At 44.1% G+C, this 13,765-nt stretch overlaps 1 protein-coding gene across 13 annotated transcripts in view; it reads left to right on the top strand.

Annotated features, from left to right (window-relative positions):
* SPATA13 (spermatogenesis associated 13) overlaps positions 1-13,229 on the top strand; it is a 337,287-nt gene extending 324,058 nt beyond the window's left edge. For 12 of the 13 annotated variants that reach the window (XM_053662837.1, XM_053662833.1, XM_053662834.1 and 9 more), the window contains 4 exons: positions 353-482; positions 2,680-3,052; positions 5,457-5,531; positions 7,130-13,229. In XM_053662837.1, the coding sequence (XP_053518812.1) occupies positions 353-482; positions 2,680-3,052; positions 5,457-5,531; positions 7,130-7,305 (754 nt within the window). In that variant the 3' untranslated portion in view covers positions 7,306-13,229. Of the gene's footprint in view, positions 1-352; positions 483-2,679; positions 3,053-5,456; positions 5,532-7,125 lie in introns of all 13 variants that reach the window. The other variant, XM_053662830.1, reaches the window with a different exon arrangement.
* The last annotated feature ends 536 nt before the right edge of the window (positions 13,230-13,765 follow it).

Here is a 13,765-nt window from a genome sequence, read left to right as displayed (position 1 = left end):
ATCAGAATGACAGCAATGATAAAAACTGTCCTTTCCTCAGTAACGAAAGTCATTCATTGTCACTGTGATTAAAACATTTCTTGTGGCATTTACTTTCATTCATGGTAACTTCTGGGAAATAAAGGACAACATTCTTATCCCAAAGAATTCTGGATTGCACTTGGTCTGTTCCTTTAACCTGTGCAGACCGTAGCCTATTCATGGAGGAACAAGGAAAAGGAAACAATGGCTATTGTTTAAATGTCACATTGTCTAGACTATTAGTGTACAAATCAGGGATGGAGTGCATTATTTTGTCAGTCTCCATTTGTGAGTTGCATGTCATGGTTAAAATTAATCTCCCACTTTTCAGTGATTACAGTAACATAAAGGCAGCATATGAGGCCATGAAGAATGTAGCCTGTTTGATCAATGAACACAAACGCAAACTGGAAAGCATAGACAAGATAGCGCGGTGGCAGGTGTCCATCGTAGGTTGGGAGGTAAGTGGACCATACACCCCCAGTACACACACACATCGTCCATCACCACGCACATGTGCCCTCCCTGCCACCACCACCACCACACACGGCTCTGGTCTAGTTAAATGACATATTTTAATGCCCTATTGTTGATACTTTATACTCATGGCTTTATGGTACACAGGATTCCCCTGCTATTCTAAATTAGAGCCTTCCTATGAAACCTTTCATATGCTGAAAAGGTGGGAAGCCAAAGACCAGTACCTTGGGACACAACCTGCTGATGGATGTACAGAATAAACCGAGATAAAGCACAGATGCTCACAGACACAGCCCAAAGCTCTTGCAACTCGATGCTAAGATGCTGAGTGGTTCCCAGGGAAGGAGCTTCACAGGGCTGCTCTCACTGCTTGGGGCGCACTGCCTCTCTAACTGCTGCTGCAAAACAAACTGAATTCTATTTTTACTTCTTGCCTTTTTTGGTAAAAATGAAAATTCTCCTTGGATTTTTTTTAGTTATGAAAACAGGTATTAAGGTAGGTCTTTAGTAAAAGTGGAGTGGTATAAAGAGAACTTTTGAAAAGCAGGGGATACCTATATACATTTTGAGGCATATCATTGAACTTAAGTCTACTACTTTACTTTGAACCTCCACCAGAAATAGTTTAAAGAGTGTCTGTAATTAATTTATTCCCTATGTGTCTTTCCTACAAGAGAGTAAGCTTCACAAGAGCAGCTGGAGAACATTTAAAATACACATGATTGTGTGGACTGTGGAGCTGTTTGGGTTGCCTGTGTGTAAACCCTCTGTGAACTGGGGACAGTCACTGTTTTCATCTACATGGTGGAGAGGAAACTATTACTTAACTCATAGGGCTACTGTAAGGATTAGAGGACTGCAGATGCAGGGCTTAACACAGCCTTTAATAATGGCACATGTGCACGTGCACATTTAGTTATTTATGAAAACAAGCAATGATGATAGCTAGTGCCCACATTATGTTTATCACATGCCTAGCACTGGTCTAAGCCATATATATGTGGGAACTCATTTAATTCAACAGTCCTGTGAAGTAGGGGTTACTACCCCCACTTAACAGATGGGGAAACTGAAGCACAGAACAGTTAGCTTTCTTGTCCCAGTCACAAAGCTAGGAAGTAGCTGAACTGGATTCAAACAAAGGCAGCAACCTGGCTTCAGAGTCTGTGCTGGTAACCACTAGGCTCTGTGGCCATTATTAAGAATGAAGTTGATGCTGTTCATATGGTTTTTAGAACAAGCAAAATTCATCCTACATCAAACTGGCCAAAACTCACTTTCCTGAAGGATTATGAAAGTTTGGGTTGAGAAGTTAGGTTTTTAACTCAAGTCCATAATAGTGGTAAAAATTGGAAAGAAATACTTGTATTTCAAGAGCCTTATAGACTTTTGGAGCTTGGAGTTCCCTGAGTGTAACTCGTTTATTTTGCAGGTGAAGAATATAGGGCACAGAATTGCTCTAAGCAAGTAAATAGAAGAAGCATTTTGAAGTCAAAGCATTTGCCTACAAAAAATATTGTGTATGACTGAGATTAAAGGAGAATAAAATCTTTAATTTATAAAATTAAAAACCAGTACCATATCAAGTACCATAAAGTTCCACCGGATTAGACCCAATTTAAATATGATGAAAGTGTGGTTTCCTTGAATTCTTGGACTCTGACACTTAGCAGATAATTTATCATCAGAAGTTTACCAGTTTCTTGCTGGCAATCTGCCATCTGGCCTTTGAAGACCCTAGTTAGTTATTCCAGGGGAGCTGCTCTATGCCTGCCTCAGAGCCAGAGTGCCCACAGTGTGGCATCCACACCTAGACCTGCCTGTGGTCCCTGTTCTCCGTGGGTTGGCCTGGGCCAGCTGCCACACCAGATCATGGTTAGACCCTGTTAGTCCAGCAGGCTCTTTACCCGTTTTCTGACAGAAGGAGCACTTCATATTACATAGAGGCACTGTAACAGTTTCCCACTGAGTAGGAAAGAAACAAATTATCACACACAAGAAGACTAATAAACCAAGGTTTTAAATGGTCTTTGAGATTCTGGCCACTGGTGAATGGGCCTCAGGCAGCTGGAAAAATCTGGGGAAGATTCTGGGCCAGGCCTTATCCTGTAGTCCTAACACCTGAAGGTGTGGAAACTGGAAAGTCTTACTTACAGTGTGTTCTTTCCCATCTTCCAGGGGCAGGACACTTTAGACCGAAGCTCAGAATTGATCCATTCTGGGGAGCTGACCAGGATCACTAAGCAAGGCAAGAGTCAGCAGCGGACATTCTTTCTGTTTGACCACCAGCTGGTGTCCTGCAAGAAGGACCTGCTGCGCAGGGACATGCTCTATTACAGGGGCCGCATGGACATGGATGACATGAAGCTCGTGGACCTAGAGGATGGGCGGGACAAGGACTGGAATCTCAGTGTAAAAAATGCCTTCAAGCTTGTCAGCAAAACTACTGATGAGGTGCATCTGTTTTGTGCCAAGAAACGAGAAGATAAGGCAAAGTGGCTGCAGGCTTGCAAGGATGAAAGGAGGCGGGTGCAGGAGGACCAGGAGATAGGTAAGGAGCACCTCAGTGCTACGGGGTGTCGTTGGCTTCTGCTTTTGAGCCTCACCCTTCAGCCTTCTCCCAAAGAGCTAAAGCCCACCCTTCAGAAAAGAGAAGGATTTGCGAATTGTAAAAATTTCTAAACTTGCTTACAAGACAGGCCATGACAGATGTAATTACTACTAGCAATGTTTATGTGCCAGAGTTATGCTCCACATTTGCAGAGATTGTCTCATTTAATTTCAAAATATAGATATTATTTCTATGCCCATTTTACAGATGACAAAATTGAGGCCAAGGCCTTTGCCCACTCTTACACGATGACCAAGTAGTATTAAAACCAGCTCAGTGTGCCCAGGAGACTGAGTCACACTCTGGTGACCATCACCCAGGCCATGAGAAATATAAGGTGATCCTTGAGGCTTCCTCTTCAGCTGTGCCTTTAAAGCACTTTAAATTTACCTTGCTGTCACAGTCCATTGTGGCCCCACACCTGCCTGCATATTCCCCATCTCAGTTACAAAGGCTCCTGTGTTGCAGTGAAAGCCATGCCTCTCCATACTCAGAATTGCCCTGGCCTCTGCGGCTCTGCTCCCCTCCAGGTATCAACTGGCCTGTGAGATGCACCATTGAGCCTAGTATTTACAGTGGGGGCACCCACAATCTCTGAGCTGAGATAGTGCCACCCAGCATGGTAAGGTTTGAGCACAAATTGTTGAATGGAAGTCAGGATGCCACAGGGACCATGGACCTCTAGAGATGAGGTAGGATGAAGGGTACTCACTTCTGCAGAACTCCTGGGCCCAGACCTCAAAGGTGGTGTGGAGTAGGATACAGGAGAAGGCCATCCCCTTTCAGTTCCTAGTCCACTGCCATGAGGAAAGCTGGAATGAAACCAGGAGGTGCTCTGTTAGCCCCCACCATGGCGTGTGTCACCAGCAGTGGCCCCAGGCTTGGCCGTGGATGACACTCTCACCCACAGGAGGTTTCATGGGATCATTAGAGTAGAAAGGGCTCTACAAGTTGTCAGACTGACTTGCCATCAGAAGCAGGAATCTCCTCTGAAATCTCACTCTTAACAAGTGAGCACTGGCTCATACCTTGACCTCTCATGGCACAGAGCCCACTGATCACAAGTGGCCCCTTCTGCTAAGTGAAAGTATCCTATCCTTTATTCCAAGAGGAAAGCTAATCCCCAGCAACTTCCATGTATTGATGCAGCCTTTGACTCTTGGGTCTCATTGGAATAAGGCTCATCACTCCATCATGCCAATTCTTCAGATAGTTGAAGGTCACGTAAGTTCAGTTGCAAAATGAGAGATTCGCAAAATCCTGATTTTTACCTGCCATGTAACGTTGTCTGGTGCAGGCCTTGAAATCATTTCTAATTTGGAGTGTTTTGGCTTTTCCTCAGATAGAACAAAATATTTAAAGGGCATTATAAATACTTTTCAACTCTGCCCCTCAGCCCAAGAAACAAGGAGGGGGCTGATGTCATACCTCTGCAATTCAGTGCTTCCCCACAGCTGGTGCTCCGAAGACAGACAGGAGTGAATGAATGGATGGCTGCAGGCAGCACTCTTGGAGCCATTGAGTCTGTGATGTGGGTGTGAGTGGACGAAAATGTCGTGTCAGCCTAGGTGCCCAATACACAACATGTGGGATCATCATGCCATTAGCCAGGCTGGGTTTGGAGCGTGGGAATAAGGCAGGGCTTTGCTGGCCTCAGTGCAGTAGAAGCCAGGGGTTAGTGAATGGAGCCTGAGGAGATGATAGGACCCACTAGGGACTGATATCAGGCATGTCAAGGAGCCAGGGCACAGGGAGCAGAGTTTTCAAAGATAAAGGGTGAGCCTTGGTGAGTGGTCCCAGGTAGCAGAGGCATAGTCCAGGTCTCCTTCCCCACAAGGAACCCTTGCCCAGGGAAGTATCCAGTCTGGCAATGTAAACCTCCTCCACCTCTGTCCTTGCCTCTCTCCTCACACTCTCTATAGTTGGAGTAACCCAGTTCCCATCCCTCAAGTATTACCTGTGTTAGGGGGAGAATAAAACTCAGCTTCCACAGCAGGTGGGTGAGCAGGACTGGGGACCCCTTTGATTTGTCTTCTCCTCCTAGGGCCTTGTCCTGTAGGGAGGTGATTGGGGTGACTCCACATGAACTCTTGTCTGTGCCTCCTTATCAACAGCACTCCATCTCACTCTTCCCAGGGTCCTGATTTAGGGAATAATTCTGTAGCCATCCTACTAATAATTCTTGCTCCTGTCTCCTTTTCCAGTCTTTTTGGCCTCTCCTAGTTCCTCTAGAGTTAAGGTTCTTTGCTGAATACCTCAGGGGTAATATTGGTTAAGGCACAAGTTTTATTCTAAAATGTTTTCACTTGTTTTGAATACATATTACCTTTGTTTCTAAATCTAGGAATGAAAATTTCCGAAAATCAAAAGAAACTTGCCATGTTAAATGCTCAAAAGGCAGGACATGGGAAGTCAAAAGGTAAGTTCTGCAGATGCCTCCATCTCTGTAAAGTGTATCAGTTTGGGGATTAAAACCAGGGCCTCCCTGTTCTGAGGGGATGATGGTATTATCATTAGTCTGAGGCACATCAACCCCTTCTGCATCTTTTGGGCCCGTAAGGAGGAAATCTCCAACCCCAACTGCATGTCCACTTCAGGCTACATTCTAATTTAAGTAAGAAAAAATATCTAACATTCATCACATCGTGCAATGAGTTAAGGAACGGGAAGACGCACTAGCTTATTTAGAGCCAGGGTTCTCCATCCTCCCTGCACATCAGAAGGACCTTGGCAGCTATTTAAAAATATCAGTGCTGAGGGCACACACTGCAGGGTCCTGATGTGCAAGCCAAGATTGTGCTCACATAGGTAATAGTGATACTCTAGCCTAACAGAAATACTGAAGGTCTTTATTCCAAAAATATTATATTTTTATAAAATTAATTCAGATTGACTCCAAGAAGTATTCACTCTATAATGTTTAGCCATTCAGTATTTTTCTAACTGAAAATACAAAAAGATCAGTTCAGCCTAGGACTGTGATAAGCCGTCAACTGCTACACCAAGAATTCATTACCAACACCACACTCATAACTTTCCTTCTCCCTCCACTCAAATGCAGAAACCCCACCCCTCCTCCCAAATCATAAATATGTTCAAGGCAGAAAAATCCACTGTATTCTATTTTGACATCTCCACTTTTACTGGCAGGTAACCAGTAAATACCAGTGTGTTAGAAAGTATTTGTTTCTGTGTTTTCTAAGACTCACTAGCTTAGCAAGTAGCCCCTGAAGAATGGAATGAATGATCACCTTTCATGCACTTTCATAAGTTACCTATTTCGTCCTCCCTATTGTCCTAGTAGCCAAGGAAGACCTAGTGGTAAGTCAGAGGCAGGGATGGATTCTGAATGGAGGTCCTTGCTCCTTTCAAACCCATACTCTTTCCTCTTACCATGCTGACTTTCATGGTTACTGCGTGGTCTTATAGCTAGTTTCAATAGACCTTTTTAATGACCTCTGCACACATTTAAAATGCTGACTCTAATACAATAGTTTTGATTAAAGTGATTAAATATTGGGGGCACTATTCTAGGCACGCTACTTCTGTTAACTCGTGTAATTCTCACAACCCAGCAGGCACTGTTGTTCCTACCTTAGATTTAGAGAACTGAGACACAGAAACCAATTAATTTCCCAGTGATTACAGCTAGTAAGTGACAGAGCAGGATCTGGGATAAGGCAGTATGTTGTCACTTGTCATCCCGAATAGTGATCCTGCCGCCTACTGTGGTGTGACCGCAGCAATTCCCATATGCTTTCTGGTTTGTGTCCTTCTGGTCACACTGCTGTAACGGCCCTTCCTGGGATGATTTTTGTGAGGGTTCAATGAGATAATCTACATCACACCTCCACACATACTAGGGGCTGAACGTCTTATGACAGCTGTCAGATGTGCTTTCAATTAGTGCTAATTGAGAATCGGCTAAGAACTCAAGTCTTGGTGCTGTTTTTTTTCCCCCTCTTCGGCTGATAAGTGACCCTCAGCCCATGTGCTATCTTTCTCCTCTTGAGTTAGGCCACAGTGGATGCCCCGAGGCCCTGCCACACCAGGGCTTGCACCCCATTCATCAGCGCCACATCACCGTGCCCACCAGCATTCCTCAGCAGCAGGTGTTCACCCTGGCAGAACCCAAGAGGAAGCCTTCACTGTTCTGGCACACCTTCCATAAACTCACCCCTTTCAAGAAATGAAAAGAGGGAGGGCTGCACTTCAACTGTGCACAATCCAAGGACAGTCTTTGGACCCAGTGCTGGAAACTTCTTTTGAGGATGAATAACAAAGAGAAGGACTTGGGCTCACCTTCGGTGTTCAGAGACACAACTGTCTCCTTGGAAGGGGGAGAAGGTGGTGATGCTTTCACATACACAGGAACCCTCTGTGACCTGTGCCAAGGCAGCCAAGACCAAGGACCTGGTGACGTATTCTAAAGTGAGTGCTGAACAGAGGGCCCTGCGAGCCTCACTGGTGACAGATGCTGTGCACAGCCCAGGTCCAAAGTGCCGTGAGGAAGGGCAGGATGGCGTGGCACTTTTGCATTTGATTTGAAGGCAGTGGTAGTCCTGGAATTGGGATGATACTACTCATCGCTGGCACAGGTAAGCTGCATCTCTCTTCCATGGTATTAGGAAGGGACTTACTGCATATGTGGTATCCTGGGTGTCATCTGAACCTACACAGTTGCCATATGGCAGTGCAGTCTTCATCCAGCCAGGTTCCTCTCCTCTACAGGCTGGAGGGGAAAGTGAGCCTACTGTGTGACAGGGAGGTCTGCAAGGCAGAGTGACTTCAGCCTCCTAACGGTAAGGCTATTTTCCAGAGAGGGAGGGAGGTAGAGGAAGTCCTACATGGGCTAGATTGGCCCTTCTCAAGTCAGGTATGCTCCTGTACACATGCAGTATATGACTTCATGACCAGAAGTCATGTCTATTGACACATCATAAACTAAAACTATTCAAACATACCCACTTGCAATATAAAAACCCATTCCTTTTGATTTTATGGCAAAGTGAGTATGCAAATGCACCAATCAAAAGGCATTCTAACTCCATCAGTTATTCCTGGTACCCTTAACAATTAACTTATAATGGCATTTACATTCCCCTGAGAAAGCATGAGCTTGTGAGCAGTCCAGGTGCATATATAGAGCCCACTTGGTTGCATGAACCCAAATAGCAGTGCTGACTGTGCCATTATTAGCATGTCAGAAGGTTTCTGAAGAGTCCCTCTTTATAAAAGAGAACTTATCAAAATATATCTAGACTCAGAGCAGTCTTTTTTTAATGAGGGCCACATGGTCTGATACCTATCAACGTTTTTTTCCTAGTCTATATTGTAAATTTTTATGAAAGTAACTTTTAAATATGTCTGGAAAAGACAGGCTCTGCAAGCGAGATGCCATTGTAAATTACTTTGTGCCCTGGATGGGAGGGTATTGTATGGCACAAGTTGTGGTTTTCTATTTGAGAATCTCTTTTTTGTATGCTACTCTCAGAAAGTTGTTTTCCACTAGACTCATGCTTGAGAATGAACAAACCTGTACTGTCAAACAGAGGTGGAATCTGAGTCTCTGGGTGTGCAGCTCCTCCTCTCCCTCCTCCTTCCTCATACCCAGAGCTGTTCCCGAAGGAGGTAAAGTTCTGCAACAAGGGGACAAAAATCCTGGGCCTCTCAGGTGAGGCTCAGAGCAGCATCCTACAGCAGTGTCAGAAAGTCATACCTGTCCTTGAGCCTGCTCTGTACCTCCAGGCACTCTTAGCAACAGCGCTGGGCAGTGTTGCTAGGAGGTTGCGCTGGCCCATAGCCAGCAACCCCAGACGTTGCTGGGAAGAGGCTTCTCAGGAGGTGCTGTGTGTACACACATGAGCATGTGTGTTTCGTGTCTGAGAAGAAATTTCAATTTTAGTAACGTTTATATAACTGACCTTTTTACTAACAAAAAATGTTATGTTTTCTAAACTATACTAAATATGCTTTTCATGGGCCCCTCAGCAATAACTGTAGGGGTCTATGTGCTGAAGTAGAGTTCTCTGTATATACAGCAGTTTTGAACAGTTGGTTGTGTTTTGTTTTTCGTATAGGAGAATTATGTTAAGGAAGCAAAGAGAACTATTTGCTTAGGTTATATTTTAAATGAATGTTCAGTGAGTAAAGAACCACTCAGTGGGCTTCCACTTGCTAATATTTATTAATGGGCAATAAAGAAATGCTTTAAGTTCTGTGACAAGTCCTGACTTATTTCCCAGCTGAGCCCTGACTTTGGTCCCCACCTCTTGCTCATGGACTCCTAACAAGAACAGGAAGCTCAGACCCTGGCTGGCATGTAGCTCAGTGGATTGCCTGCAAAAAAAGAGTCACAGGTTCAATTCCCAGATCAGGGCACATGCGTGGGTTGTGGACCAGGTCCCCAGTAGGGGATGTGTGAGAGGCAACCACACATTGATGTTTCCTTCTCTTTCTCCCTCCCTTCCCTCTGTCTAAAAATAAATAAAAATCTTAAAAAGGAAAAAAAAAGAAGAACAGGGAGCTTGGATATCCAGGCCTGCAGGGCCCCTGGGGCCTGTCAGCTCTGTACCATGTGAGAATCACCTGTTCAAAGATCTGTTCTAGGTGGGTCCTGCTTGGGTTTTCAGTTGATTTTGAAAACTGCTAAAATAGATTTAAAAGGACAGAATGTCCTTTGACTTCTTTAAGTAAACATGTCTAGCTTCAATTGTTTTACCAAATGCCATGCCAGAGTTCTATAAAGAATAGATGGCTCAAGTAGCCGAATTTTGGTTTGCCAAACTTCCTTCTTGACTTAAGTCACATGTTCCACTTCGAAAGTATAGAAAAAACAGTCTCTATACAGATTATGTATGAATTTCATTGGGCATTTAACTTTCTCGGTCTTTCTTTCACTCTTTTGAATCCTACATTGCACAACACGGTAGACCAAAAAAAGAAGAGATGATATAGAATTTTGATGAACTTCACCTATTCTATCATTCATATTTCAGAATTTGATAACTGTCGAAAGGCAGTTGCACTGGCTTTGGGTCAAGAGCAACCTCCTCAATGTTGACCATACCTAAAATTTAGAACAACTTTGCAATAGATAAAAAAAACAATCATAAAATAGAATGTTTATAAAATCCTGGAGAAATAGCATTTTTTGTCTTTGGGCTGAAAAGTAGAAAAAGAGTGGCAGCAGCTTGCCAGGGCTTTGATGAGACAGACCATCTGTATAGTTTAGTTCATTTTCAGTATATCTGATCTTTTTCACCTGGATCTGATATTGTAGTTGAAAACATTTCATTTCCATCTCCCCACTATTTCTGAATATTATTGTATCTTTGTGTACCTAATCTAGATGAAGACTAATTTAGTGCCTGTTCAGAAAATCCCTTTGATACTAGACACAGCAAAAGTGCATTTCATTGAAAATTTGGTTCACAATAGAAATCTTTCATAAAAGCCATGATATGTGATATTTTATCAGTTGGAGATAATAATGTGCCCACATTGCTGATATTCCTCAATAAAATCAACTCACTTAGCCAGAGTAGAATAGCCTGACTACCTGGAGTTAGGGGGGAAATTGCTGTATTATTTTTTGTTGAAGAGAAAAACAGATGTGTCTCTCACAGGACTGTGTCAGCGAGTGTGAATAAATGTCCTTTCCAGGCTATAGGACACAAACTAACCAGGACAAACTGCACACAGTTGTCCCCAGCAATGAGCTTCACCTATCTATTGTTCTCTCTATTAAAGTGTCACTTGGCTAATGCTGCTCTCAGGACGGATGTGGTAAAGTTCAAAAGATTTTGGGAGAAAAAAAAAACTATCTGACCTTGAAAAATCCAAAAGATTAAATATTTAATGCAAATGTACTTAGCTACAACATACATGACAATATTGCCCTTAGTTATTCCATAGGCATCAACATTTGTATTTAGAATACTTTGTTTGATTCTGTGATTTCATACTTCATTCCTTGTGTAAGTGTTAGAGTCATTCATATTTGACTTAATGTACTTGCAAGGCTTTTGGTAACCTTTTCATTTTAACTCAACACCAAGATGATATGATCCATGTGAGTTGTGACAGCTCCCAAACTGGGGAGCTGGCTGTGGACAGCTGAAAGATGTTGTATAAGATCTCTGTGACTTGAAATGTATTTTTGTTGAATGAAGTTTTTATAAAAATATATACATATATTTACAATGTTATTTGAATGATTTATTGTAAATGCTGTGAATCTATATTTGTTTTGTACCTGTATATTAAAATTAATTTGCCAAACTGTTTCTAGTAGTACATTTGTATATTCGAATAAGTTGTTTTTAATAGAGATAGAAGGTCAGGAGGGTTTGTGGGATTCACAGTGCATTTCTTACCTGGACATCGATGGAGTTCTTTTCAGTAATAATCTGTCCATTAATGAGCTAGATTGGACCACTGGACAAAAGTGGGAGAAAGAAGGCTCTCCATACCTGTCCAGGGGGGAGTGAATAGGGACCACTTGACTCAAAAAAAGTCACTAAACATTGGAATAAAATTGGTAAAGCCAAAACCTGAAATGAGAAGTCCAATTTTGTGACAGCAGCTTTTGCATAGATAGTAGAAGGTGGACAGTAGACAACAGAACATGCCTCTTGTTTCCCTGCTGCTGGCCAAGGAAAGGTCTGGCGCCTTTGCTGATCCACTAGTGGCCCTAGGCCTACTTACCCTCTGGGGTGGGGTATATAACAATTTCCTCCTCTAATTAATGGCTCTGAAAAGCTAGTAAATAGCCCATTGTTTGCTGTGACTGTGATCTGAAAAGGATTCCTATAAAGGTTGCCAGGCAGCTAGTTCCCCCGCCCCTCCCTGTTTTGTTTGTTTACTCTTACTAGCTGGATTCTCCTGGAGCTGGAGGGAAAGAAGGGGCTTAGCTGGGGGTTGTGGTTCTTGGAGGGGTGAGAGTTCTGGGAACCAAAGTCTGCCTCTCAAGGGCTGGCTCCCAAGGACTCAATCTGGTAACACACACACACACACACACACACACACACACACTATGTATGTATATATAGGCAGGAGTGGGATTAGAGGTCTGTGGCCATTTCTTCTAGAAGAGTTGTGGGGAGGTGACCTAACATGAGTCACTTGCCCGATGCCCTGGAAAGACATGCTGAAATGTATGAATCCTCCAAAAGAGCTTACAATTGAAAAGGGAAGACAGACAGGCACAATTAAAATTGAGTGTGCACGGTGCAACACAGGAGTGTTGGACTTCAGGAAACAAATCCCTTCCTCTAGTATCAGGGTAAGAAGCAGCATACAGGAGGCCAGGCCCCAGTGGGACCCTGCAGGGTGAACCCTTCACAGCAGGGCCGGTGTGATGCTAGCCAGGGGTGGTATAAACTGTGTGAGACCAACATATTGAAGATGGATCAAAGAAGACCTTTGGACCTTGATGATACGCTGGGATTTTGTTCTTTAGGCAAAGACTTTGAGACAAGGGATGTTGTAGCCAAACATTCTTAGGCACTCATGCCAGTGACAGAGAAAAGTGCAGGTTGAAAACCAGAGGCAGGGAGGTAATTTAGGAGACCATACCCAGTGAAGAGACCATGGGAAAGGAGAGGAGGTAGGATGGGAAGGATGCTCAGTGGCAACAGCAAGTCTCAGTCAGCCACCAGATGTTGGGAGGAGATGGTGGTTTCCAAGTTCTTCCTTGGGGTGACTGGTGGATGTGTTATACCCAGCTAGGAAAATTACAGCTAGGGCATTACCCAACCCTAAATCTGCAGTTCCTGGAACAGGGTAATGAACAAACATCCGGGAACAATTGGGTTTAAAATTCTAGCCAAATAAGGTAACTAACCCGGCCCGCCAGAAAGTGCCCGCCAGCAGCAGCACCCACCAATCAGGGACCCTCGCCGTTTTTAAATAAGCCAATAGCTAACCGCCACCTCTGCTTCTGTATGCCTTTGCTTGCTTGCTAGAAAATATAAATACCCAGTAGTCTGTAAGCCAGGTGCGACTTCCATTTTGTAGCTCTGAGTAGCTACGTGACTCCGGTCACAGTTGGGGAAGTTCGCCCCTGCGCAGGAAAATCTTTGGCCATTAAAATTTTTATCAGTTCGGTTCTGGACTCCGAGAGTGTGTATTTACCCGCCGATCATCTACAACAGATGCTAGTGCCATACATAGATGCAGAAAATACTGCATGGAGGGGCTGGGGCAGGAGTTCTATGTTTGGGTTTGTGGTGGAGCTGTTCAGTGAGTAGTGAGACAAACAGAGTGAAGCCCAGGAAGGAGGCCAGAGCTGGCAATCGCAAAAGTAAACCATGGGAGTAGAGCTGAGCCACATGGCAGGCAGCAGGAGGAACACCCCAAAGAATGCACAGGTGAAGAAAGAGAAGGAGAAGAGGTCTGGGATGCAGAGGTAGTGGTGGGGGGAATGGCCAAAGCAGAAGGGGAAGGAAGTGTCTGCAGGGCAAATGCTGCCGATGCTCCGCTGGGAAAGGACTGAGGTACCTGGCTAGATTTAGCGATCGAGGGGGCAAAGCAACTGCGGGTGGTGGAGGAGAAACTGGCTTAATTTCTGACCTAACTCCTGCCACTGCCCTGCCCATTGTACTGACAAGGAGACTCAGGGGGGTGGTGTTAATGGTGGTGTACACAGGA

The sequence above is a fragment of the Artibeus jamaicensis genome, unplaced genomic scaffold (genome assembly GCF_021234435.1).
Source record: "Artibeus jamaicensis isolate MK-2021 breed Jamaican fruit bat unplaced genomic scaffold, CSHL_Jam_final contig_1028, whole genome shotgun sequence".
In the NCBI taxonomy this organism is placed as follows: domain Eukaryota; kingdom Metazoa; phylum Chordata; class Mammalia; order Chiroptera; family Phyllostomidae; genus Artibeus; species Artibeus jamaicensis.
This window is presented reverse-complemented; position numbering and strand designations above follow the sequence as displayed.